At 37.9% G+C, this 25,372-nt stretch overlaps 2 protein-coding genes across 2 annotated transcripts in view; both read left to right on the top strand.

Moving 5' to 3' along the window:
- The window catches only part of LOC139724481 (uncharacterized), a 30,991-nt gene extending 19,618 nt beyond the window's left edge, over positions 1-11,373 (top strand). Inside the window, exons 5-12 of the mRNA XM_071635618.1 lie at positions 1,134-1,444; positions 2,096-2,257; positions 2,888-3,148; positions 4,131-4,287; positions 5,392-5,604; positions 6,676-6,736; positions 10,197-10,336; positions 11,200-11,373. Of these exons, the coding sequence (XP_071491719.1) occupies positions 1,134-1,444; positions 2,096-2,257; positions 2,888-3,148; positions 4,131-4,287; positions 5,392-5,604; positions 6,676-6,736; positions 10,197-10,336; positions 11,200-11,373 (1,479 nt within the window). The remainder of the gene's footprint in view (positions 1-1,133; positions 1,445-2,095; positions 2,258-2,887; positions 3,149-4,130; positions 4,288-5,391; positions 5,605-6,675; positions 6,737-10,196; positions 10,337-11,199) is intronic.
- Positions 11,374-18,607: 7,234 nt separating this feature from the next.
- LOC139724492 (calmodulin-like) overlaps positions 18,608-25,372 on the top strand; it is a 29,840-nt gene continuing 23,075 nt past the window's right edge. Inside the window, exon 1 of the mRNA XM_071635629.1 lies at positions 18,608-18,694. Within this exon, the coding sequence (XP_071491730.1) occupies positions 18,692-18,694 (3 nt within the window). The 5' untranslated portion in view covers positions 18,608-18,691. The remainder of the gene's footprint in view (positions 18,695-25,372) is intronic.

Raw genomic sequence — 25,372 nt, forward strand, 5'->3', positions numbered from 1 at the left:
CTCTATAGAGCAGTTGGCCTCATTTAATCTCGGAAATGAAGGGAAAAACTATTTTGTTTCACTTTGATAAGAAAATCGCTCTACACCATCAATTGTAGAACAGCATTAGAAGTATTTCGAACTTTCATCAGATATTTCACCCGTAAACCATCCTGATCGAGCTCTATAGATTCGAATATGGCCGGAACGTCGACAAAATATGTAGTGACATTTTCCTCTTTGATGAAAGCTAAAAAATACAGAGATAAGAAAACTACTGCCCTCCTTCAATAGCATTTACCCAACTGATGCATGCCTGCCTAAGTCTGTTAATTCAAAGTCGAGGAAGCATGTACCTTCTCATTCCTTATTCTCCCTGACAAACTTGATGAATGATGCATTGTTGTCATAGCAACTACGCCGGAGCACAAAGATTGCTGTGGATCAGTGGCGTTACTGTAGCAACATATGGAATAAAACATTATTCTTGAATGATTTATGGCCTACTTGGATGGTATCACTCTACGCTGTAGCCTAGCATAAAACTGTCTACAGCTGAGCCTTGGCGTTTGAGACTGTTTAATTACTGATGATGTGTATTTTCACCCCTCTTATACAAAATACCTCATTCGTTTCAATCGGTACTTGGCTTTATTTTAAGTGGTGATATATCTTCCCTGCCTTTTTTTATGTCTATAACATAAACATAACGATAATTTAGATTATGCATACATCAAGAATATGGCATCATTTAATATCAGACTTCTGGAAACAGAATGGAAGATTGTATGTTTTTACAAGATGGAAACTTGCAGGATCTGAAAAGGGAGGAGACACAGAAAAAAAAAAGACAAGAAGATTCTGACCTATCAAACATTACTGCTTGAGGATAATGCTGGGGGAATTCATACTTAGATAACCACGCAAACATAAAAAAAAACCAAAGATGACAGACAGGATCGACACTGACATAATTATTATCATTTCGCCTATGAAATCGAGACTCGTAATTAGGTTTGTAATTCGTGCCAACTTTAGGTAAGTATGCCTATGTCCATCTGTGCAATGACCATAAACCTTATTATGCAAAGTTTCGAACAAGCTTTAACGTAGGACCGTAAGTTTGACCTTTGACCTCTTGTTTCAATAAACAGGTGCAGCCTGCGGAGAACGTGGTAAGTGAGATCAAAGCCCGTCTTCGTCACTGCGCCGAGCTGATCACGGCTAGCCCCATAGTCCACATGACCCACTCCTCCAAGAAGCCGTTTGAGAAGCCCATTACCATCACCATTCCCTGCCCGCCCAACCCGCACAAGAGCTCGGACTCTTCCGGCTCGTCGTCCGAGGGGGGCGGGGTCACTGGTGGTGTAGGAGGAGGAGGAAGCGGTGGAGGGAAACGAGGCGAGAAGGACAAGGCACAGAGCAATATGGAACCTCTTCGTCCCGAAGGCGTTGTGGTCATAAGGTGAGCAGGCTTGCTATAATTACAATTATAGACTGTAACAGAGCATGATGATCTGATTCATTGAGCATTCAAACTATTTTTTTTTTTGCCAGTTTGGAATTAAAAGAAATATGTCTTCTTCTTCTTCTTCTTCTTCTTCTTCTTCTTCTTCTTCTTCTTCTTCTTCTTCCGAGTAAGTGCAGTCCACTATCTGGTTTATTTTCGCACTGTTTGGCGGGGCTGGTGTGGTGTATATACAGTGCCATATGAAATAACCACATGATAACTAACATACAATATGAGGCGATAACACATTGTTACACTTCCCATTGTTGAATTTGATTAAGATTTAATCTTCAACTCATTTCTTTTGGTTTCCTTTTCCCCTTTTCCTCTTTCTCTTCCTCCTATTCCTATTCTTTTTTCCTGAATATTTAGCACTGCTATTTGTGATATTATATACAGTATCACAATCTGTGTCACTTTAATGGCAGGTACATTTATACCAAACACCGCAAACACTTGCATACCAAACACCTTATCAATATTTCAGAATAGCAAGAACCAAAATGATGATAATAGATAAGCGTTGCATTGATGCCATGTTCACGAAATAATCACAATCATCTACTAGTATCTGCACCGTCTAATTCTGTTTGTCTCGTGTCCCAGGGCAACCAAGAGCAGTATTTTCGGCGGCGATCCATCTCAGGACGCCCTCTATGTTCTGGGCAGGCAAGGGTCTTCTGCCCAGTGGAACGAGATGGAAGATGTGCCCATTAAGCAGGTCAAAAAAGATGTGGTGGCGGTCGACATCCAGGAGCCCATGGACAAGTGAGTCAAAGGGATGAGACCATGTGACTAGATGAGAGGCGCGCGCACACACGTACCTTAATCAGTTTCAAAGGCAACTTTTTCAAAAGCATTAAACGAGACTAGTCGCCTTCATCTGTTCAATAGTTGTCGCATTCCAATTCGGGTCGGACAACTTGAACCGACACTATATTCATGACATTGTAAAACAGCTGATCAAGTGATCACTTTTCAACACTCGAATTGTAGAAACATATTATACTAGTAATGAGATGCTGTGCGCCCCTGGCGACTGATCGATGCCTTAAACAGAAATATAAAGAAGGGAAATACAAGCTGAAAGTGAAACATTCAGAATTATGAGAAACTATTGATCTACATGAGCTTGTGCTCCGAGTTCCAAGTAAACGAGCAACTTGTCGGGAAATTCTTGATGTACGAATCAATCTCTAGCGCATCGCATCTACACTGTATAAGCGTATTTAGTACACAAAAAGTCGAGTAGAAGTTCCTCGTTTAATTTACACTGTTTGTGTTTGTGTAAAAGGGGCCATAGTCGCATGTAATATAACTGAAATGGGACTGTATAGTAATAACTATGATAACGATTATCATGTTATATAATATTATACATCCTTTTCTACCTACCAGATTGGTCATTCTACGCGTAGCACAGGACGCGCGTTTTCCAATCAAATGCATCGCCGGTACGTTCGAGCGCGCGCTCCAGATCCGCTACGCCAAGTTGATTTTCTTCCACAAGGAGGACGAGCCCCACAAAGCCGTGGTCGCCTGCGTACCGACCAAACAGATGGACAACGCGATGCGGAAACTGAACAACGAGGGCTATTTCGGGCCGCCTGACCCCAGCGACGAGATACCGGTGACCGAAGGCCAGGAGATCACACTAAGGTACTTTTTTTCTGCATGTTGTGATAAACTTCATATGCCATTTCATGCAGCACTGTACACAATATTTCACTTTACCAATCTATTGCAATCTCGCAATTATTGCAATCAAAAAAACAAAAAAAAACAAAAAAAAAGGGGGTCAGGGAACGACTAATCATCTGTGCGCATTTGAGTCGTTGCGGATTGTGAAATTTTTATCATCGCAATTTACAATAAATACTTCTCGGTTAAATGGATCCTTTCAATCCCTGAATAGAGCAAGGGTGAACAAATTAAAGAAAGGAAGGTGATAGAATATAAATAATTACATCATGAACGTGTAAGACGATGACAACAGTGTAGTAAATTTGAACTTCAATTGTTGTCATGTTCATACTACGGGGAAATGCGTAGGACACTCATTGATAGCTTTTGTTTTGTTGTTTTTTTTTTCTGGCAGACGGAATTCTGTTGACGGAATTAGGAGCGGGCAGATTGCGTGTTTTCCGCTATAGATGGCGCTGTGTAACTACACTGTAGCAAAGCTTATTCATACTGAAGAGAGCCTTTTCTAAATCATGTCAAAAAGAAAGAAATACAGGTGCAACGCTTTGCTCGAACTCTACCTCATTTTGTAACGAAAAAATGCTTTTTACTGATTTTTAAAAAAATATATTTTACAAACTTTGGAGCAACATGTTCAATGACTTCCTTTCAAGTGCATTATTCTATACTATACCTTAGCAGCGACTCATTGCTAGGGAAGCCAAATTCTTATGCCTTTCTTTTTAATTTTTTTTTTATAGGGGTATGCAATGTTTGGTAATCATAATGACAATGGACGTCATTTTAAGGTGTGACGTAATGTGTTTTTCGAGACGTTGAGACTCGGAGGGTTAGTGTAGTACATGTACCATGATGACTGTGTGCTGATGTAAATTGATCACATGTATGTTTCCCATGTTCATTTTTTACTGTAATCCGTGTTTTATCATAATTACAGGTTTAGCGGCAATGTTAGAATGGTGGGCAAAGATGAGCTCAAACTTAACTACCATTCACACCGCCGAACCTACCACTACATTAAACTACGCGAGGTTAATCGATTCGGTAACCATAGCTCCCCAGAATATCGAGGCTGTGCTGAGTTCTACGGGACGGTAAGTTCGGGCCAAGCGACATCAAGACTTATCCATTATAGTTGCTTTTCATACAACAATCCGTAGTCGTATATTTCTCTCCAATTTAGTTCCTCATGCTTTCTTTTCTCGATTTGTTTTTAAAGATTTGCGCTGTCTGTTAAAAATTTCAATCTAATGCATCGATTGATTGAGAGTGATCGTAAAGATGGCTTATCAGATGATAAAGAATTAAGAAGAAGAAGAAGAAGAAATCAAGGATCTACCGGATTCAAGCGTGTATACTCTTCAATCCAAAGAACATAATCCGATATCAACTTTAGAAATCCTTGATTCTTTCACATTAATCGTTGAACAAAAATTATCCGCTGATGACGTTAATTTCAACTGTCCTTTCTATGTAGCATTGAAGTAAGAGCAAAAAGAGAAATTGATGAAATTTAAGATGTACCTAATGCAATGCAATGTACGCTCAAATCTGCCAGTTACTAACTAATCCAAGAGGGATGATCTGATTTTTTTTCTTAATTTTACTGGTTTGTTTATATATTCTTTGACTTACATATATTCTTATAATTCTCATGTGTATTCGCTCCTCTAATCATTGATCTATATGTGTGTTAATGTGTTTATTTATCTTCATTCATTAATTATTCTTTCGTTTACCTAAATGCCCTATTCGATAACTGGATAATGATTTTTACATCAATTACGATTTTTTCTTACCTTTTCCCTCCTCCTCTCCTCCATTTCTACCACATTTTTTGTCCTCCTCTCCCCTCCTCCCAACATCTCATACCCCCCTTCTTCCTCTCTCGCATCACTTACCCTTTAAACCGCTCTCCTTCCTCCTCCTCCCCTTCTACACCTCTCCTTTCCTTCCCCTCCTCCTCTTCCTCCTCCAAACATTACCCCTCTCCCCCTCCTCCCCTTTCTCTCCCATCACTCACTTTTCTCACCTCTCTTCCTCCCCCTTCTACATCCTCATCTTCCTTTTCCCCCCTCTCCTCCTACTCACATTATCGCTCTCCTTGTCAATCCTCCCCCCTCGCTCTCCCATCACGCATTCTCCCCACCCCTCCTCCTCCTCCTGCTCCACCCCCGCATCTTATCCCCCATCTCCAGGCACGTGTCACCCTGGAGGACATCGAGGACCCCGAGGAGACGATGCTAAGGGAGGCTGAGGCCAAGGCTAAGGAGAAGAAGACGGAGAAAGAGAACAAACCCATCTCCCTTAAGGAGGAGAAGAAGATCAAGGACACCAAGGCAGCAGACCAGAGTGCCTTCTTCAAAAAGGCACCCGATCTTCTCTCCAAACTCCACGTCTCCCTCCCGAAGGTGGCTATTATTGTTATTTCTATTTCATTATTATTAATATTATTATTATTATCATAATTATTATTATTTTCATTATTATTACTACTGCTATTACTATAACTATTATTATCATCATTATTATCATTATTATTATTGTTATTATTATTATTATTATTATTATTATTATCATCATCATTATTATTATCATGATCAGTAGTAGTCCAACATACTATTCGAATTAGTATTAATATTAGTATCATCATCATCATCATCATCATCATAATCGTCATAATCATCATCATCATTATCACTATAATTACTGTCATTTTTATTTTATAGTAATGGTGTTAATGAATAGACAAAGTCTACGTACATCTCTTTCAATCAAAGAAAAAATCATTCAACCCTCTTTTAAAGTCATAACATTATCTGATAAACCCATTTTATTCACTACGATATGCGGTCTAAATTGCCCGTGGTATAGTTTCCTTGGGGCCGTAACTGCATAGTTTCAAAATGATTGTCACATTTTGCCACAATAGGTATTTTATAAATCTGGATGAAGAGGGCTTTTAATGGGATATAGGTTATACATTTTGTCCCGGAATTTTGCGTTGAGCAAAGTTCGGGATTCTTTGGTTTTGAGTTCATGGGCCCAGTGCGTACAACAGTTCAGTTCATAATGATTGCATTTTCGATCTGACACAAAGTTACGGACATCATTTCTTTTGATCCTACCGGGGTGCACCTGTTTTCAATGATATATTTATTTTAATGGTTCTCTTGAAACGGATGTGAGCCGCATGTACTTGACAACGGATAAATAATAAATAATGACACGGTCCTTACGGAGAACAGCGGCATGATTGCTTTTTTTTCTTTGTTTTGCAAAATTTAATGACTTTCATACTGCGACAATCATACACACAACACGGTCCCTATATGTTAGTCAAGTGACTAGAGAAAGGTCATCAGCAAGGTTAAGATCTTCATTAGAGTATTTCAGTCAAGTGCACCTCTGTGGAAGGCAACAACAAAAACTAATACTAACCTTGGTTCGTTTCTTGTTTGTTTCCCCCGCGTCCTTCGCAGCCGGATCCTGACCAGCCTTTACCGCCTAGTCGATACCGAACCACAGCCATTGATGCTGGAGGTAAGTGCGTGTGTGTGTGTGTGTTTGGGGGGGGGGGAGGGGGTAAGAAGGTTGGGAGTGGGCGCATGTAGGCAGGGAAGAGTCTTTGTCATTTTGTTTTTAGATAGTTTCCGAAAAGATATGTGCGCTCTTTAACTTTATCATAATCACGGTAACAAAGTTTCAATTATATATTCTTGATTGGCATACTTTCATAAAAACTTGTTTTGTGTATCTATTCATTTTGTTAATCCACTCAGAGTGATAGTGTAAATTTCACTTTTATTTCATGGAGTCAGAATTAAGCATGAATTGGGAAAACAGTTTTTGTGCGTGTGTGTGCCTGCCTCAGTATGTTACTTCAATCATCGGCCTAATCTTACGACTCTTTCCGACATGTAATTCCTGTTTAATCCTTAGATCGCAGAACATTAATGAATCAATAACCGCATCACGCATTACAAATCTAAAAACAATGTATACACGGGTGAATTCTTGTTTAATGAGACATAGATAATTAGATGGGAAATTGAGAATTTATGTTAATGAATATAAAAATAAATAGAGTGCGGAATTAAATGACTTATTTGATTCTTCAATTAATGGATAAGTAGATGGTTGATATTGTTTAGAGCATATTCGATAGATCATGATAATTTGTAAAAAACGTAGATATAAATAGATTTACGGTGAGCGTGGAAAAAATATTCTGAAATCACAGAATGTTTTGCCCAATGCACCGACGACGGAACGTTTTGAAAAGTTGGGGGGGGGGGTGGGGAGGGGGGGGGGGGCTCAACATCGAAGACATTGTACCTACAATGGGTCTTCCGCTCTCATCATCCGTCCATCTTCCACTGATGTCTTCACATTTACCTTGAATAAACAGAAACACGTTCGACCTTTGTCCACTCCACCCCACCCTCACTCTCTGACACACACACACACACACACACACACACACACACACACACACACACTCTCTCTCTCTCTCTCTCTCTCTGCGCTCCTTTGCTTTAAAAGGATTGTATAGTTTTGGCTGAGATGGGGATTCAAATTTTAACTTTTTGCGAGATAATTAGAAACCACTTTAGGATTATGAAATATTAAAGAGCATACAATTCTAAGAACAATCAAATGTTTATTGATTTTGGTTTGACGAAAGCTCGTTTTGACATGTGTGAGATATCCGAAAGCAAAATGGTCCTTATACACTGTTATAAACAGATGGATCCCGCCATTTATTAGGACCCCTATGTTTTGCTTTGTTTTTGGATATCTCAGCCATTTCAAAACCGATTTTCATCATATTAACATTTATTCCTGTTAGAATTGTGTATGCTCTTTAATATCACATAAGTGGTTTGTAAATATCTCGCAAAAAGTTAAAATCTGCACCCCATCTATACCGGAGCTGACTATACCATCTCTTTAATACTCAACTTAGTTTTTTTTTTCTTTTTTTGTGGGGGAGCTAGAGGAATAAGGTGAAAGCCAATGCCCTTTGGTTCCCGACCAAAGTTAGACATCTGACACGTCTGATGAGAAGTGCCGTATACTAAAATGTGTTCGGTGACGCAACCAGGAATCGCTTATCCATTAGCGTTTAACAGTTCTTGTTGTAGGCTGGTTGTAGGATGTTGGGCAAGGTCTTAACAGATTTGACCTTCCTGAGATTACAAAAAGCATCCACTTCGTTTGTCGCTAATAATATGAAAGTGACTTAGAGATGTTAATTGCTAAGCAGCCGTGCGTCAGCTTAAGTTACTTGCACTATGTTTGGCCAGCTTGTGATATACGACAGAGAAAAACAAAATTCAGTTGCTAGAAAAGGGGCACAGTTTGTATCAAAACACGGAGAATTGTGTTTGCTTTTTGAAAAGGAAATTACCCGTATTTCTATCTCTGATGGGTAAATAAAGATTAAACAAATAAACAAAATTTGAATTCCTTTTAGAATTGTATGCTCTCTAACATTTCATGAAGTGGTTCCTAAGTGTCTCACAAAAAGTTAAAAGCTGAATCCTCACCTCAACCAATACTATACCATTCCTTTAATAATGACATGATCATCAAACACAAACTTACACCGTACTTACCATTTGGGTACTTCAACTCCATAGGGCGGAGGGGTGAAGTACACAGTTTAGAAACATATCTTCGTTAGATGGTGTGTGTGTGTGTGTGTGTGTGTGTGTGTGACCAGAACCATTTTTTTTTAATTTAGTAAATCAATAACAGAGTGATTATGTCGTGAGGCAGAACAGAACGATGTGTTGGCATAGCGAGAAGAGAATTCCACACGGAAAGGCTTCCTCCTATCATGGACCGTATTTTATAGGGTCCATGCTCCTATCAAAGATTGGGATGTAATCACGCGGAGCCGAAACGAGAACAATTCACGCGTGTAGGCATGTCGAAATGTGTGGTTCAGGGCTGAAATGATATTCGAGCAAAGTTTAAAGGGATAGTACAGTTTCGGTTGAGATGGGGCTTCAGGTTTCCAGTGTTTTTGATAATAATTCTTGGATATAATGAGAAACCTCATATGAAATATGAAAGAGCATGTATAATTTTAAGAGGAATTAACTCATAGTTTATTTGACGAAATTTGGTTTTGAAATCTCTGACGTCTGCAATGTCCAAAATAAAGCGATCCTTAATGAAACCTTTTATTAGGATTGCTTTGTTTTTGTTTTTTTGGTTTTTTTTATATCTCAACCATTTCAAAGCCAATTTTCATTAAATAAACTTTAATTCCTGTTGGAATTGTATACTCGTTTACATTTCATAAATTCGCTTCTAAGTACTTCGCAATAAGTTGAAACTGCATCGTCACCTCAACCAATACTATACTCTTCCTTTAATTACGGGAGGGGGAGGAAGAAACACGTAGTGTAAATGACAATAGTCAGACTGAGAAAAGCTGACATTATTATTTTGGCTACTCATTCCTTCTTGGTATCAGAAAGCAGTCAACCTTGTTGATACCTTAATCCCCCAGACAGTTCTTCCTTCTCTATTTTCTATTTGCACATCTACATACAGTGAATATCTCTCTCTCTCTCTCTCTCTCTCTCTCTATCATGATATAGCCTACATGCAAACACACACACACACACACACACACACACACACACACACACCACAAGCATGCATTGTATTTCTGAATGTTGTGTGTAGCAGCATGAGACGGCACCTTGAGAAGTTTTGAGTTGATAATGTGCGCCTTGTGAGTTTTCTTTGTTATCATCACCACCACTAGATCACTGCATAATGTTCACGTGCTGAAACGTTTGCCAAGTATTCTTAGCATTCGGGGAACACTGGGGAAGGTTTCTGCCATTATATTGCATGCATATTCCAACTATTAAACTCGACGTGAGATGACTGCACAAAGTTCGGGTGATTAAGAAAAGATTTTCTTCAAGATTTGCCCCATTTTTTTTCTCCCTCTCTGTTTCCCTATCATGATAACCAGGTATCGTGTGCAATGCCAACCTAAGATGGTTATCAAACGAGCTGGGTAACGAATGGGAATCACTTGGCGCCTACTTGGGACTGAGAAAGAGTCGTCTGCAGAGCATCAAGAGGAACAACCCGGACTCGCAGGACCAGCAGGTGGGCAGGGCGTGGCACAAATGGCAACCAAATGTTGTGTCCAGTTCAATTCAATTCAGTTCGATTCAGTTCAATTCAACAGAGTTCAATTCAATTAAATTCAGTTCAATTCAACAGAGTTCAATTCAATTAAATTCAGTTCAGTTCAGTTCGATTGAATTTGATTTAATTCAATTCAATTCAATTCAATTGTGCTTTAATTCCATCCAGCAAAAGCTAGTACAAAATGTACATTTTATGAATCATATTGTTAAGAAATACAAATAATAGAGTTTAATACAGAATATAAGAATGAATGAATATGTAATAGAAACCATGAATACTTTGAAATGGTGACAAAAAAGTAAATGTAGTGATGGAAAAAGTGATGTACAGAAAAGCGGAGCGTGAAAAACATGGATACTCGAAATAATATGTTGTGGTTTTGCCCCCGTTAAGCGACTGGGATTTGTTCTTGTTATTTGTTCTGTTCTTTTGGCTTAAGACATGAACACAACATGCGATGTTTGATTCTAATTTACAGTCAGAAGGTTGTTATTTGATGCGATATTCGCATGTAAACTCTTTATCTTTTTAGAGTAATCTTCTCAAATAAAAAGGTTCTTTGTTGATGAGGAGGACACCCACGCAGCTCCATATTAGGATAGATTCAGTGGTGTGTTTTTTTCTGTTGTTGTTGCTTTTCTTTTTTTAGAGAGAGGTTGAGGTTGGTATCATTGCAGTCAATTTCCACTTTCAAAAAGGAAATCATCAGGAAATGTCAGGGGTTTTATTATCAAAAAGTACTCATGTAATCGGAAAAAAAAAACAGAGTTTATTAATCATTATTTTATTGCAACCCATATCCACTTTCATTGTTTCAGATTTTTGACATGTTGGTGACGTGGCGAAGCATGCTACCCAAGGCATACAACAAGGAGCGAAAGATCTGTTCCGCCCTCACTCGCTGCGGGCGATACGATCTCGCCGAGGAGCTTCGCTACCGCGATCAGGATGTCGACAACGAGTACGTCGACGAGCAATTTGAGGACGAATGAAAAGCGGGAAAAATCGATAAGCATTCGTATGGCGAGATTTCATTGTTGTTGCTGCTCTCGCGTCGTCCTTATAGGATCGCAACCATTGGATTTCGTCAGCGTTGACGAGATAGATTTGTGGAACACAGGCTATTGACTGCAGAGGACGCAGAGTCTTGTTAACAGCATCATTTACAGGAAACTATAACAGAACTTTAAATAGATGGAAAACCATTCACACAATCAATCGTTCAGTACATAGCAATCTGTGAGACTATGTCTACATGTCTGATTGTGAAACAGTAGATCTGATATAGATTGTAATTTTCATCCTGTTCTGTTAGTCGCTTCCTTGACATGGGTCGAGATTACTGTGTGCCCTTCTTAATTATGTAAATGATCTCCACGTTGAAATCAGCGAAAATGCATGAAGTGGGCAGCCAACATGTCATTTTTACACCAACATGACTATCGACAGAAATAACCAATTTGCAGCTTTCTCATGGTTTCAGGTTACATGGAAATTTGCAGGACAGTCGATTTTTAATCTTTGAATAGGAAGACACCAGAAGGTTATTGTTTATCATGTACGGTACTCAATCTTCGTTTTAAGGAGCTGTTGTTTGTGGTTCAGTGGTTAAGACAACGGACTGTCAATCATAGAGTCCCTGGTTCGAATCCCCCAGCTGCCTAGACAAGGCAGTTTAAACTCATTGTCTGTAGTCCTCCGAAGGGGAGGGGATTTACAGTCCCGTGGATGCTAGCTTATAACCACACATTGCTTCATTAGCGGTCACTTCCCTCCGGGAAAGAACACATTATCACACAGTGTGTTCGACAGTGTTTACATAGTCGACTGTGTGAAAATGTTCGAATTTAACAGTGTGAACATGATTCCACAATGTGGTGTTGTTTTTTCACAAAGTGTTGACATAGTGATATTCTGTTTCACACTGTGAATGGATGATTTACAATGTGAATAAATGATTCACAATGTGTTCAAACTGTTAAAAACGCCCGAATTTAATAGTGTGAAGAGATTTCACACCGTGTTTGACATTGCAGTTCACACTATGGGACAGTGTGTTCTTTCAAGCAGGGTTAAAAGAAATAAACTTGAGAAATTTCATATCAAATCAATTAGTATGCAAGGAAAACTGATCCTGATGTGAGGGACACTTACGATGCAGATGTTCGTCTTTGGTAACATAGGCTTTAAGTCATTAATTATTTCAGACCAATTTTTCCATTTTTAGATTTTCCGCTTACAGCATCCGTCCACATTTTACTTGTACATATTGTAAAATTCGTTTGTGTTGGCCAAATCTTATGATCATTTACTGTAAACTCAAACAATTACTGCTATACATGGCACTTATCAAGATGCACAAAAACATCGTTTGTCATTTTTTGTGCTTCAGTGTGTGCTTAGCCGAAGTTGTCTTTTAAAAAGTCTGTAGTTTTGCATTTAGTTGTTTTCACCTACTACACGGGCTTTCTTTTTCTAACATTTTTTTTTTCGAAGAAACAAAAAGACGGCATCACATGTCGCATTTTTAAAGAGAATTTACGCATGAACAATATACTATGTTGTCTGTACTAAGTAAAAAGTAAGATTACAGTTATTTATCTTGTGTGTGGAATGTAAATGTTGGCTACAAAAGCAACTATTTTCGTTCAAACGTGTGGTGTGTGCCTGAAACATGTCTTTGTTTATGAATAAAATTGTATAAGTTTGAATAACTTGAAAAGGCCCTATGGATGAAAAATAAATTTGTGAAATATCAATCTCACATGGAGTTTCATTCTTCTATGCCTCTCTCTCTCTCTCTCTCTATCCATATATATATATATATATATATATATATATATATATATATATAGTGAAAATTTTGAGCAAAAAAAAAATGGGTTTTCATCGGGATTCGAACCCGAGACCTCCGGATTACTAGACCGGTACTCTACCGACTGAGCTATTGAAAGCCCTAGATCGGTGTTCGTCCCAAACCCTTAACTCTCTTTGCCCGTATGGTCAGAAGCTATAGTGTGTGTATGTGTGCCACACACACACACATTAACCTGACATAAACCCAAAGAATGTAAATCAACTTTGGAATAAATGCGAGGGATCGCCGAAGCGATGCAGCTTTTTATTTTTTTGTAATATTTATTGAAACAAGGTCTTGTTTCAATATATATAAATATATAAGAAGAAAGAGTCTCAAGTACGCCATGGATCCAACGATTACAAAATTTTTTATTACAAAATTTTCGGTCTGCCTCAGACCTTCGTCAGTTCAAAGACAATGATGTCCATGCATTCATTCACATTCTTCTCGATGGTGTGTCAGATCTTTATTAGACAGTCTAACTTGATAAACTGACAGTCTTGTAAAGCTTGCCTGGGTAAATATTTTCATTTATGCTGATATGACTGTATGGTAGTTTTGTCGAAATGAACTTCAGTATTTCTAGATCAGGAGAGACTGGATCTTCTCATTGCTCTGAAATTGATGACATTGTATGAGGAGGTATGTCAATATATTTGACCATTAGACATAAGACTACTGGACAAATACAATGCATATGATACTTCGAAGACATTGTTATGGTGTGACCCTTATCTTGACAAGCCAATAAATCTCATCAGAGGAATTAATTACTCCTTTGGGCACATGAAACTACTGAAATAGTATAGCGACGTTAACATCATTTCTAAACATAGTGATATCATGTCTCCGACGAAAATATAAATGCATCATGGGCGTGTCTTTCTCGTACGTATTAGTTTAAGCACATATATGTAAGATAACGTAAATGAATATTCAAATGTATCATTGACTAATCTATTGTGTATTTAATTAGTTTATTTATTCATTTATATTACTCTGCAGGGTTGCCTTATTCTGTTGGCAAAACACACGCACATATACACACACACAATAACTATGTGTGTGCGTGTGTGTGTGGATCACGTTATTTATATATATATATATATATATATATATATATATATATATATATACATATATATTCTATTATATAAATAACGTGATCCTCTATGTTGTTTAGTCGGTCCCTCCTCCTGTATTTCAGCGTCCATCAAGAAAATCGAATAATTCTTTTTCGTAGAACCCTATGAAGCCATAAGAGGTAATGGCCAAAAAGGAGCAAAACATAATGTATAACAATAATCATACTAATGTTGACAATAACTATAATGATAATGATAATTGATTATAATCTTATTGTTATATCATCATTATGATCATAATCATCATCATCATAACAATTATTATTAGCATCATTTTCATTGGCTGTAACAATACCACTGTTGATGATATTAATGAAAATGATCATAGTAATGATAATGATAATATAAACAAACGATAGCAATCATAACAAATGCTATGATAATAAAAAACAATCATTAGTACCAATTAGTGGGTGACAAGGAACTTGCAGAAAGGAAGAACGAGGTCAGAGGTCAGGGAGATGAAAACTAGACAAGAAGGAATAAAAGAACTAAAAAAGAACAAAATGCATAAGGAGAGAGAGATAAAATTTAATATACCTTTCAGCTTTGAGGAAGTATAGATGTGTCTTTTTTACATGTTTTTGGTGTCAATTTCTTATCACGGCTGAATTCCTCTCGAGTTACCTCAATAGAAAAATGATCGGTGACAAACGTTTTCCTTATCTCTATTTACTTAAAAAATGATAGATCAAATTTCACTTGCTCTAGAATTTCTTCAAGAATATAAAGTTATGATTGAATTCACTATTTATCATGACTTTCCATGAGTTTCCATTCAACAAAAGCATTTTTCAATACGCTTTCAGAAATATCTCTCTGCTTTCTAACAATATATGTAAAAGGTATTACACTTTTAAGTACATTGGAACAATATATCACACTGATTGTAATGTAAGATATATTATTTTTTTCCCTCGCTTTCTTTCAACTTATTCACTCTATGTATGTATAAATTATGCTTATATTTCATATGCTCGTCATGAAAACATAAAGCATACAATACACATATTTGAATACTCATATCATACAAGCCCATCTTTTTCTACTACTGTCTCTGACAGTTCTCTTTGGATAGTTAAAATGCAAGCAACTGCATTAAAGCTTGTTTCGAGCGGGTGTACAGGGAATTCTCAGTTTGAGATTGTGCGACAGATCATGTGCCTTACATTCCTCGGGTCGTGTTTCTCCTTGATTAATAGGATAATTTCCCATGTAGTCAGTTACAAATGCGTGATTTGCTTACCTCATGTGCCAGCATGTCCATAACCAACCCCCCCCCCCCCCCCCCCGTTTCACCCATGGTCTTATTGTACTGACAGACATTTTGGATTTGACATGCTCGAGTATTTTCTAAAAGCTCTGATATACATGTAGTTGACAACTGTCCTTTTTGTATTTTGTATTTGGATCGTTATAGCGGAATTTAGTCAAATCAAACTTAATGTGTACTTAATGATATCCATATAGTTTTCAACACAGCCGGTTTCACGACACGGTATTAAGTACATTTGAGTGCTAGAAGCTTCATTATAATGTTTTTCAAACATTTTTTCCCGATGTTATCACGGATTCAATTAATTGACGACTCTTCTAAATAGCAAAAACATGCATGACGCATGTTAAAAACACACACACACACACACACATATTTCCCTTTCGCCTGTTGGCAAGGCCTCTGCACCTAAGAAAAGGAGATGAAATTGTTTTTCATGATTGCCTCCATTTGAGAATGTAGGGCAATGTATGCGTTTAGATGAGAAGTGCATCAGGTAAAGTGCATCTAATTGGGACCAGAGAATTTTATCTCACAGTGCGCACTTTATTACAGACAATGAATAGGTATGGCGGAAGACTGTGCACGGATGCATGATAACTAGAAGTGTGTAACGAGAATCGACAGACAGACAGACAAACTGACAGATAACCATAGAAATAAACGGGACAAGAGAAGAGATAATACATAATTATGTTGGCCAACAGATCATAGTTATATTGAGAGGAATATGATAACGGATGACATTCCTGTCAGATTATTGCAGATTGACAAACTCAAATGTGCTTAGAAAAGAGAGAACAGTCAGGAAGAGTAAGAAAACAATGAGAATATCCCCAGCAAAAATCGTTCATATGCTTTCCGGTCACCGCAAAAAGTCTCGATCATTTTGTTTACTGCCGCAATTGCAGCGGTAATTGTGTATGCGGGAGAAGTATAAGGCTAAGTGGGTTCATATCGTCGGCAGCGCGCCAACGCTCAATTTGCGTGCAGCTCTTCACGCGCTATAGTATCAATCTCGATAAAACCCCTGGCTCCCTCCATCTCCCTCTCCTCCTCTCTCTTCCACCCTCCCTCCCTCTATCTTCTCTTCTCTAGAGAAGAGGTTGCTATGGAGCAAGTTAAGAGGCTTGGTCTTTAGCTCAACTCATGTCTACCAAGCCGTCTTTGCTGTCTGGCGAAGGAGATTGGGCGAGGAGGGAGATGAGCGCCACGCGAATCACTGTATACCTTCGCAGTGTGCCACGAGTCCGCGCAAATAACTTCGTGTTAGCTCAGACGATACACAATGCGCGGTAATAGCATCACATCATTATTGTTATGTGACCCACTTCGACAGCACATTAAAGGGACATTCCAGACGATTTATATAATTTTACATTATGTTGTATACATAAACTGATAGTGCCATGTATAGATTTGTGAAATTAATGTGGACCTTATAGCAGACAAGTCAATACACTCTGGAAATCCTAAAACATGACACTGAACACGAAAGGATGATGACATAGGAGGCTCACCTGTTTCATTTCATTTCATTTCATTTCGCTTATTTCCTCTCCAACAAATATAGTTATAACATTTGAATACACAAGATGACATGGCAATGTAATAAAAACAAATAAACTGTGAACTGAGACACAATGTTGTAAATTTGATGACAAATACCGAAAGCAAGTTGTTGGAAGCGGAAGGGACTGCTAAAAAGCAGTCCTTTTTATTCCAGTAATGTAGCGATGTGATTCCAGTGATGTAGCAATGTAATTCCATTACAATACTACTTGCTACATTAACAAGTTCACCTGTGTAGAAATTAAGCATATTATACTTTCCTCTTTTGTTTTGCTTCGATCCACGAGCACTCAATCATGCATTCTTATACTTGAAGCTGCTATGTCATCATCCTCGTTCATTGTGATTTGTTATGAATTTTGAAAACATTCTTATTCCTTATCCCAATCACTATAAATTCTGTAAATCTGTATATGCATACCCAGTATATAGCCAGTCAAGTTTTAAATGTTCACCAGCAAAAACCTGAAAGTCACCCGCAGGTCTCCTTTAAAGAGAGAAAAACTGAGCAATCAGGTAGGCCCTACGTAACAAAGAGAAACTACCACATAACACTACACCAACCTGCACTATACTTACATACCTAAGAAATTCATTTGAAAAATCCAAATGCAATGGCATTTTAAGCACTCTCAGACAAATAATACAAGTGTTCATGCCAGGTTTTGCAGATGGAAATCGGTTTGAACTTGCGCTGACACATATCACTTGTCACATGAATCAATATTGAGTTCTCGTCTTGAATCAAAGACAAAAAAAAAATTGCTTTCAATGATAAATTTATTTGCATTTGTGCTTTAGAATAAAAATGTCGAGATTTCATCTGCACAGTACAATAATTATTTTTTCTAAACTAAAGATAGCAACTGATTGACAACGAATCTATCTATATAGGATGATATATAATCTCCCATAAAATAGAAAAACCAAAACAATCAACGGAAAATATGAACAATTAACAAAGCAGGCAAATAGAAAGACCTACTCATCAATTAACCGAAATAAACAAACATAGAATAGTCAGTAATGTCTGTTCAACAAATACACATATATAATTTAAAGGAGAAAGGAACTCAAGCGAAGAGTAATCATTAACATGAAGCAGCGCATTTTTACAACCTGGAAACGGATGGAAAAGCTACCTTGACGACATTAATTATATATCGGAAACAAGCAGATGACAATGAGAAACAGTGCAAGCAATGGCTGTGTATACTCCCCTCGCGCACGCGCATGTGCGCAATTAATCGCTAGTACAGCTGATTGTGCAGAGGACAATGTGTACAGAATGCTGGAGGTGAGCTCGTCTTTTGAGCAGAGTGAGTGTACGTCGTCGGTAGCTCGTGCGCACAATTACCCTTGGTTACCACCTGTGCGGGAGTCCAAGCGGTTTCTCGGTTAAAGCGTTTTTCGGACGTTATCAGCCACAAAGTTTGCGCCTTCCCTTCCATGAGAATATGGTAAGTAATGTATACTAATAACACTTTCTTTATTTCCACAAAGGGAAATATTTTCATGTTCTACTCGTTTGTCCCCAAATGTTTCTTTGGTCTTTAAAAGTCAGAACAGCAACGAAGAGTTGCCTTTGATTTTTTTTCTTCTTTTTTTTTTGTATCTGTTGTAGTTATATAGCGCTCAACGAGTGTCTTTGTGAGTTATCCCATAAAGCAAAGCATCATCATATATATCTAGACGATGTGATTATTATCTAGGTGGGCTATACGTTTGATCATTCTTCTTATGGATTGATCTCAATGTCCACATCACAAGATGCCTGTTATTGTTTATTAGTATGTGTGTTATTGTGTCTCTCTGTATGTATGTGTGTGCGAAATATTTTTGTTTTAATAATTATGGTGTGCATGTTTGTGTGTGTGAGCGTGTTTGTGCAACGTATATGTGTGTAATAAGTCTGATACTTTGATTCCGCGGTCGAGAAAAATTCAGTAAAATGAAATATTTTTTACTAAGAGTTATTATTTCTTTTGAGGGTTCCTATTGTTATCGTTTTGTATATTATATCTACTCTACTTTTATCACACTATTTCACTCATAAACAGTTAATGTTAAATGAACCAAAACCCCTTCTCGCTACACTCCAATTCTCGCGTGGAAATGGGGGCCTGACGAAGGTTTGTGTGTATCCCGTGCAGTCTAACTGAACTAAAAGCATGCAGTGCGTCATCTGTGTCCTATAGGCACGCAATCATGCTGAAAAGAAGAGCTTAGGTGCAACAGGAAACGCGATATCCTTTTATTCTGGGGCAGATCAAATTCAGTGCTATGATGATATCGACTCATAAAGAGATCATTCTGAAGTCAATTCACTTCCAGTTTTTCCGAGTGTATCTCGATAATTACGATGCCGTGAATTAATGTGGTGACAATAAACACAAAGCTGAGTATAACAGCGCTGAAACGCATTTTTCTTAATGGCAGTTGTGCTGGTGATCATTACCGCTCTCTCTGCGGTGTCCAAGCAAGAAGTGCTATCACCTGACATAGTGGCGCTCCATGTATCAACTTGCCGTTGCCATGGAAATAGGCCCGTGTGTTGTCTGCCTGACTGTTTCTCCTCAGTCTCCGTGTTGTCGTTATATCGGGGAAACTTAACACCACCTGAATTGTAGTCATTCGGCCTTAATTGAATGACAGTAGCTAAGATGGTTTAACTTCCGTGAAATTATTCGTCATAGTTGTTGTTTTTCACCTTTTTAAGAAGCGTACTCATTTCGAAAATGAGCTTCTGGGGATACAGTGTTATGTTTTGGATAATGCGGAAAGCATGCAGTGTAGTATGAGATGCTTTCCATCACCGTTCGTGTGTTTGTATGGCTCATCCTCCCAATTTTTCCCTCTCTTTCTTTCCTTATTTCTCTCCCTCTCTCATTCTCTCTTTTCCTCTCTCACTCACTTTGTCAGACGCGGGGCTTGTGATTATTGTTTGAAAGCGTAACATACATAATAATAATACTAGTAATAATGATGATGATGATAATAATAATAATAATAATAGTAATGATAATAATAATGATAATGATAATAATAATAATAATAATAATAATAATAATAATAATAATAATAATAATAATAATCTATACTACTCCCAATGCAATCACAAACATCCCTGCTGGAAAGAACACAGTGTCCCACAGTGTGAGAAACACAGTGTGAAACACAGTGTGAACACAGTGTGGAATCGCTTCACCCTGTTAAATTCGAGCGTTTTAACAGTGTGAATACAATGTGATCATTAATTCACAGTGTGAAACAAAGCGTGACTATGTGAACACAGTGAAAAGCATACGACAGTGTGAAATCATCTTCACACTGTTAAATTCGAGCGTTTTCACATTGTCGACTATGTGAACACACTGTGGGACACATGCGTTCTTTACAGCAGGGATGTAGATTGATGCAACATGCTTTCGGCTATCTTCGTATCCAGCGAATGTTCCACTTTCTGATTTCTTGTCATTTGTCTCTCAGGGCATCAGCACATATTTTAGAAAGAGCGCGTCGATCTAACATTTTACATCATAATCATTTTTAATGTTTATACTAGTCACGGACATTAACTTACACATACAGCATTGTACAGATACACCATCATTAGAGCACCACAAAAACTGTTAAACACACACGCATACATTAAAAACCTCAACACGTGCATCTAACAACGAACACACACAAATACACACACACACGCACACACATACACACATACACACCACATTCACGCTCGTTGCAGTCACGCATTCAGAGAAATCAACTTCTGCGCGCTATTATAATTATTTCCTTTTTATCCCATACTCGAAACGCACAGATAAACAAGCATGATACACGCACATACAATGCATATGCACAGACACACACACGCAGACACACACACACACACATACACAAAGGCCTCTCTTCTTAATTCCGAGTTTAATGATTCCTTTGTATTTAGGTATATTAATTTCATTCTCGATAATATCAATACCGCCGCACCGCAATTTTACGCCGGTTGCCAGGGAAGGTACGTTTTCACACGCGTGCTGCCGTGTCCGGTGCAGCTCTGCATAATTACGCATGACACTCCACACCTATGAAACACGAAGTCGCTTGCTTGGAGTTTCGTCTGCAAATATTGACTCGGCAGCATCATTTGCAGCGCAAGAGGGGCAATCGATTTGACCGACCAACGATACTTCTGATACTTTGTTCACACCGAATCCGTATCGAGTTTAAACTGACGTCTGTGATCGATTGTGACTTGTTTGCCAAAAACACACATAATTCTAGGTTGCTGTTCGGGTCGGATGAACAGCCTTAAATTCGATAATCGTGATAATTGCATTAAAACAATTGTGTTGATATACGACATAGGTACAGTATTTGTGGCGTAGAAATACGGCTCTTTGTAGTTTAGAATGATAACATACAGCGTCAATGTATAACAACATTCCTTTTATGATCGTAATGAAATAATTCTATTAATAATTTCATCCTTCACCTCAAGGCCTCCGAATGATGCTCAAGCTAATCAACTGATAGCCTAATATGCTAATAACCATACATTAATATACCCGGGGTAACCCCTTCGGTATCAGTTCTATTCTTCAAAAGGGTCCCTGCTATTATCATCGCCCTGGCATTACCAGGTCACACGTCATTACTATATCAATAGAACAAAGTGGGTAAAATGTCATGTTCATGGATTCGAACCTCACATCTCTATTTCAGGTCTCAGTCAACATGTCCCTCTGTAGACAAATGTTGTTGGGTTTAGTTTTGTTTTCAGTATTAAGCCAAGGAGTTTGAAAGTGACTTTCAAATAGACAATGCTAACAGCATGAGGATTATGATTATAATTTGATTTGGAAATGCAGCCAAGATTGGGAAAAATCTACCAAAGACTGTACATGCGAATAGATTTGAAACTGCGAAATATCATAGACCGCCGTTTAAAGGTTCTGTTTACCTTTGGGAGCAGTGATTTTAAAAATGTTCAAGATATCACTCTTGATGGATATGTGTAGGTCAGTTGTATCACAAAACATCCTACCATACAAAATTGTTGCAATAAAGCCTAAAAATATAAGGAGATATCACTATTTTTCTCATTAAAACATAACTGTAGACAGTTAAGTCCGGAAACATTTTTGTTATAACTATTGTTCACATTTTGTGTATTGAACAATACTTAACATTGATAATACGGCCTCAAATTTTTACAGTTGTTGTTTCTATCCCCAACTCATATTTTAGAACTATTTTAAAGCACTAATGCTGGGTTTTGGTTTCATCTGCAAATGGTGAATTAAGCCTTAAACTATCGATGTTAGGTATCCTTGATTTTTTCCCCTTCGGTTTCTATATTCATATGGTGATTACCATTTCATGATTGAAATCTCCTCCCTGCATGCTTTTCACGACACGGACCGGGCGAATAAGATGATAATTCATAAACAACTCGGGCGTTCTGCATATACCGGGGCCATTCAATTCACTTTAGTTTTTCAATACACAACAATTTATGGTTTTTCTTTCATTTGTTGCTTATATCATGACGAATTCTTTCAAATACAAGTTTGTATTAGCAAAAAGTCAATGTAATACAAAGTGCATCAACTCGTGCGCTTAGAAACACCAGTATAAAGCGCCTTGTAAATGCAATTATTATCATTTTCTTTATTTAACTCACGATATTGAAAGCAAAGGGAAAAAGAGAACGCAGAAGCCTATCACTATTTGAACAAAATCTTTGTGCTATTGGAAGCTGAAACCAATGTCGGAAACTGATAACGAAAGACGCAGCGCTGAGTATACCTGTCGCCATTAGACATTTGACATTGTCGAACACTTTCACATGAAAATTGAAAGAGCATCTTTTTAATTGTGGATTTTTTGTTTTGTTTTCAGTGGTAAAGTGTATCTGTAACTGTACATCTTGAAGCACTGTAGAATATGCCTTTATACATTTTGCGCTCAAGACACTTGTGTATAACTCTAAATTATATCACTACAAGCCAAAAATATCTTCTTTCCTCGAATCAATGACAGAACAAAGCCATTCGTCCTTTTCCGTTGGCGTAATCACATGGATGTCGGACCTCCTTTGTTTGTAGAGCTCATGTATAGGCTATTCTACGTTTTGTCTTCTTCATGATTGTGTCTTGCCGTAAAGAGACTGTTGGATCTCTGTGGTAAGCCGCTCACATTTCAGCTAATTCATTTATCATGATTATGTCCAGGAAAACGATTTCCGTAACGGTATAGCTGGAGTACAAAATTAACGGTTTTAATCGTCCTATACGTGAAAGCTCGTCGTTTAACAATGAAATGCAACACAGCGCATGCGCAACGAGAGAAACTTGAGCCCCAGAATATCAAACTCCCATTTAGCAATAAGAAGGTGAATAGAATACCGTGTTGTTGTTGTTGTTGTTGTTGTTGCGGAAAAGCGTACTTCTCGAACACTGATTTGAAACTGTGTTTTAGGAGATTTGTCGGAAAATCAATATAGCATGCGAAACTAGCAAAAGAATCAATAGCTGACGTGCTCGATATCATAATTTATGTCTTTGCCTTCTCTCTCCCCCTGTATTTCTGTCTGTCTGTCCGTCTGTCTGTCTGTCTGTCTGTCTCACTTACTACTCACACTCACTGCACGCAAGCACTCAGTCATGTCAGTGTAGCGTTTAACACTCATCTACCCATTAAGAGGCCACGACAGCAATCTAATCATAATCCCACAGTCCCATTAGTCTGATACAAGGCTAATTTCCCCCAAGGGACTAATTCTAAGTCGTACAAACCATAACCAATATAAATGATTAATGGCATTGTCCCCGCTGAGTGCGCAACAATTACCGGTATCGGGAAGCTTTGAAGCTTTCAAGCGTTTTGTTGTTGAAGCTCCTTGCCGGTATGTACGCAAGGAGCTCGCAATCATGTGACGCTCAGTGGAGCGATGGCTGCACTCATCTTGAATGTCTGCACTCATCTTGTAAGCGCGTATTTGTAATCAACAGAAAGCTTGCAATCATCCGGAGAGATCGAAATCTTTGCAAGTTGTGAGTGGGAGTATGCAGATAAGCAAAATCGAGTGACACAATAAAATATACCTATAAACTACTGTGAGTATCATATGTGATTATAACGAGCACTGGTGCTTTATAAAGAACATCGTGTTTCACAGCGTCAAGGGGGGGGGGGAGGAGGGGTCGGTTGATAGCGTTCAAACTTAATTGCATTACTGGTTGTAATGATAACGACAAGATGATGTTAATATTGATGATAATCAGTTACCAAACAGTCAAGATTTGTGCTTATTCTTGGCAATCTTTATGATGTAACGCATATGATTATTATTGTATATGTAACGAAAGTTGATGAAATTGTACAAAATAACCATATAATGTGTAACACCATATTTGTAGGTCCTACATACAGTGTTAATGAAATTGCTGCAAATAGATATAGGCCTAATTGTAAAGCAATGCCATACAGAGAATAAAAAAAAATGAAATGATAAAAAATAATAATGATGATGATAACAATAATGACACTAACAATGGTAATACTCTCTTTAGTTTTTATCATTGCCATTATTATCTTAATGATCTGTTTATAGGCGTATTGATTGATAACATAATGATTAAGAAAAGAAAATCAATCGTCCATTCAGTTCTATTCACATCATAAATCCCTTGACAGTCATACACGAGTCTTAAAGATGAATAAAATATGCGTTCTATTCTGTTTCCATAAATTTAAGCCACTGTAATTCGTCCAAATAATATAAACACTTTGCTCCAACCAACTCTTCTATCTTCAGTCATTATTAAAGGGAGTCATCCGTCAAAATATCTATAAAAAAGAGAGATATCGTCACATCAATTGCTAAATGAGCTCATCAATTGCTTTTAGGAAATGGCAGTAGTGATTCGTGAATTGCATTCCCTTGGTTTATAGAAAAGCTTTGGGTGAAACCTTGGCATTGTAAGATGGCATTCAAACTAGGAGTCTCCCTGGTGGGAAAACAATGAAGACTCTTACAATATTTTTGTTCGAGGCCATTCGACAGGTGGTTCCTTCCAAATGAACGGTGTTGATTAAAAATGAAAGTGATATGGCGGCGAATATGACGG

The sequence above is a fragment of the Diadema antillarum genome, unplaced genomic scaffold (assembly GCF_040938485.1).
Source record: "Diadema antillarum isolate AM-2024a unplaced genomic scaffold, OU_Dant_1.0 scf00000015, whole genome shotgun sequence".
Taxonomy (NCBI): Eukaryota; Metazoa; Echinodermata; class Echinoidea; order Diadematoida; family Diadematidae; genus Diadema; species Diadema antillarum.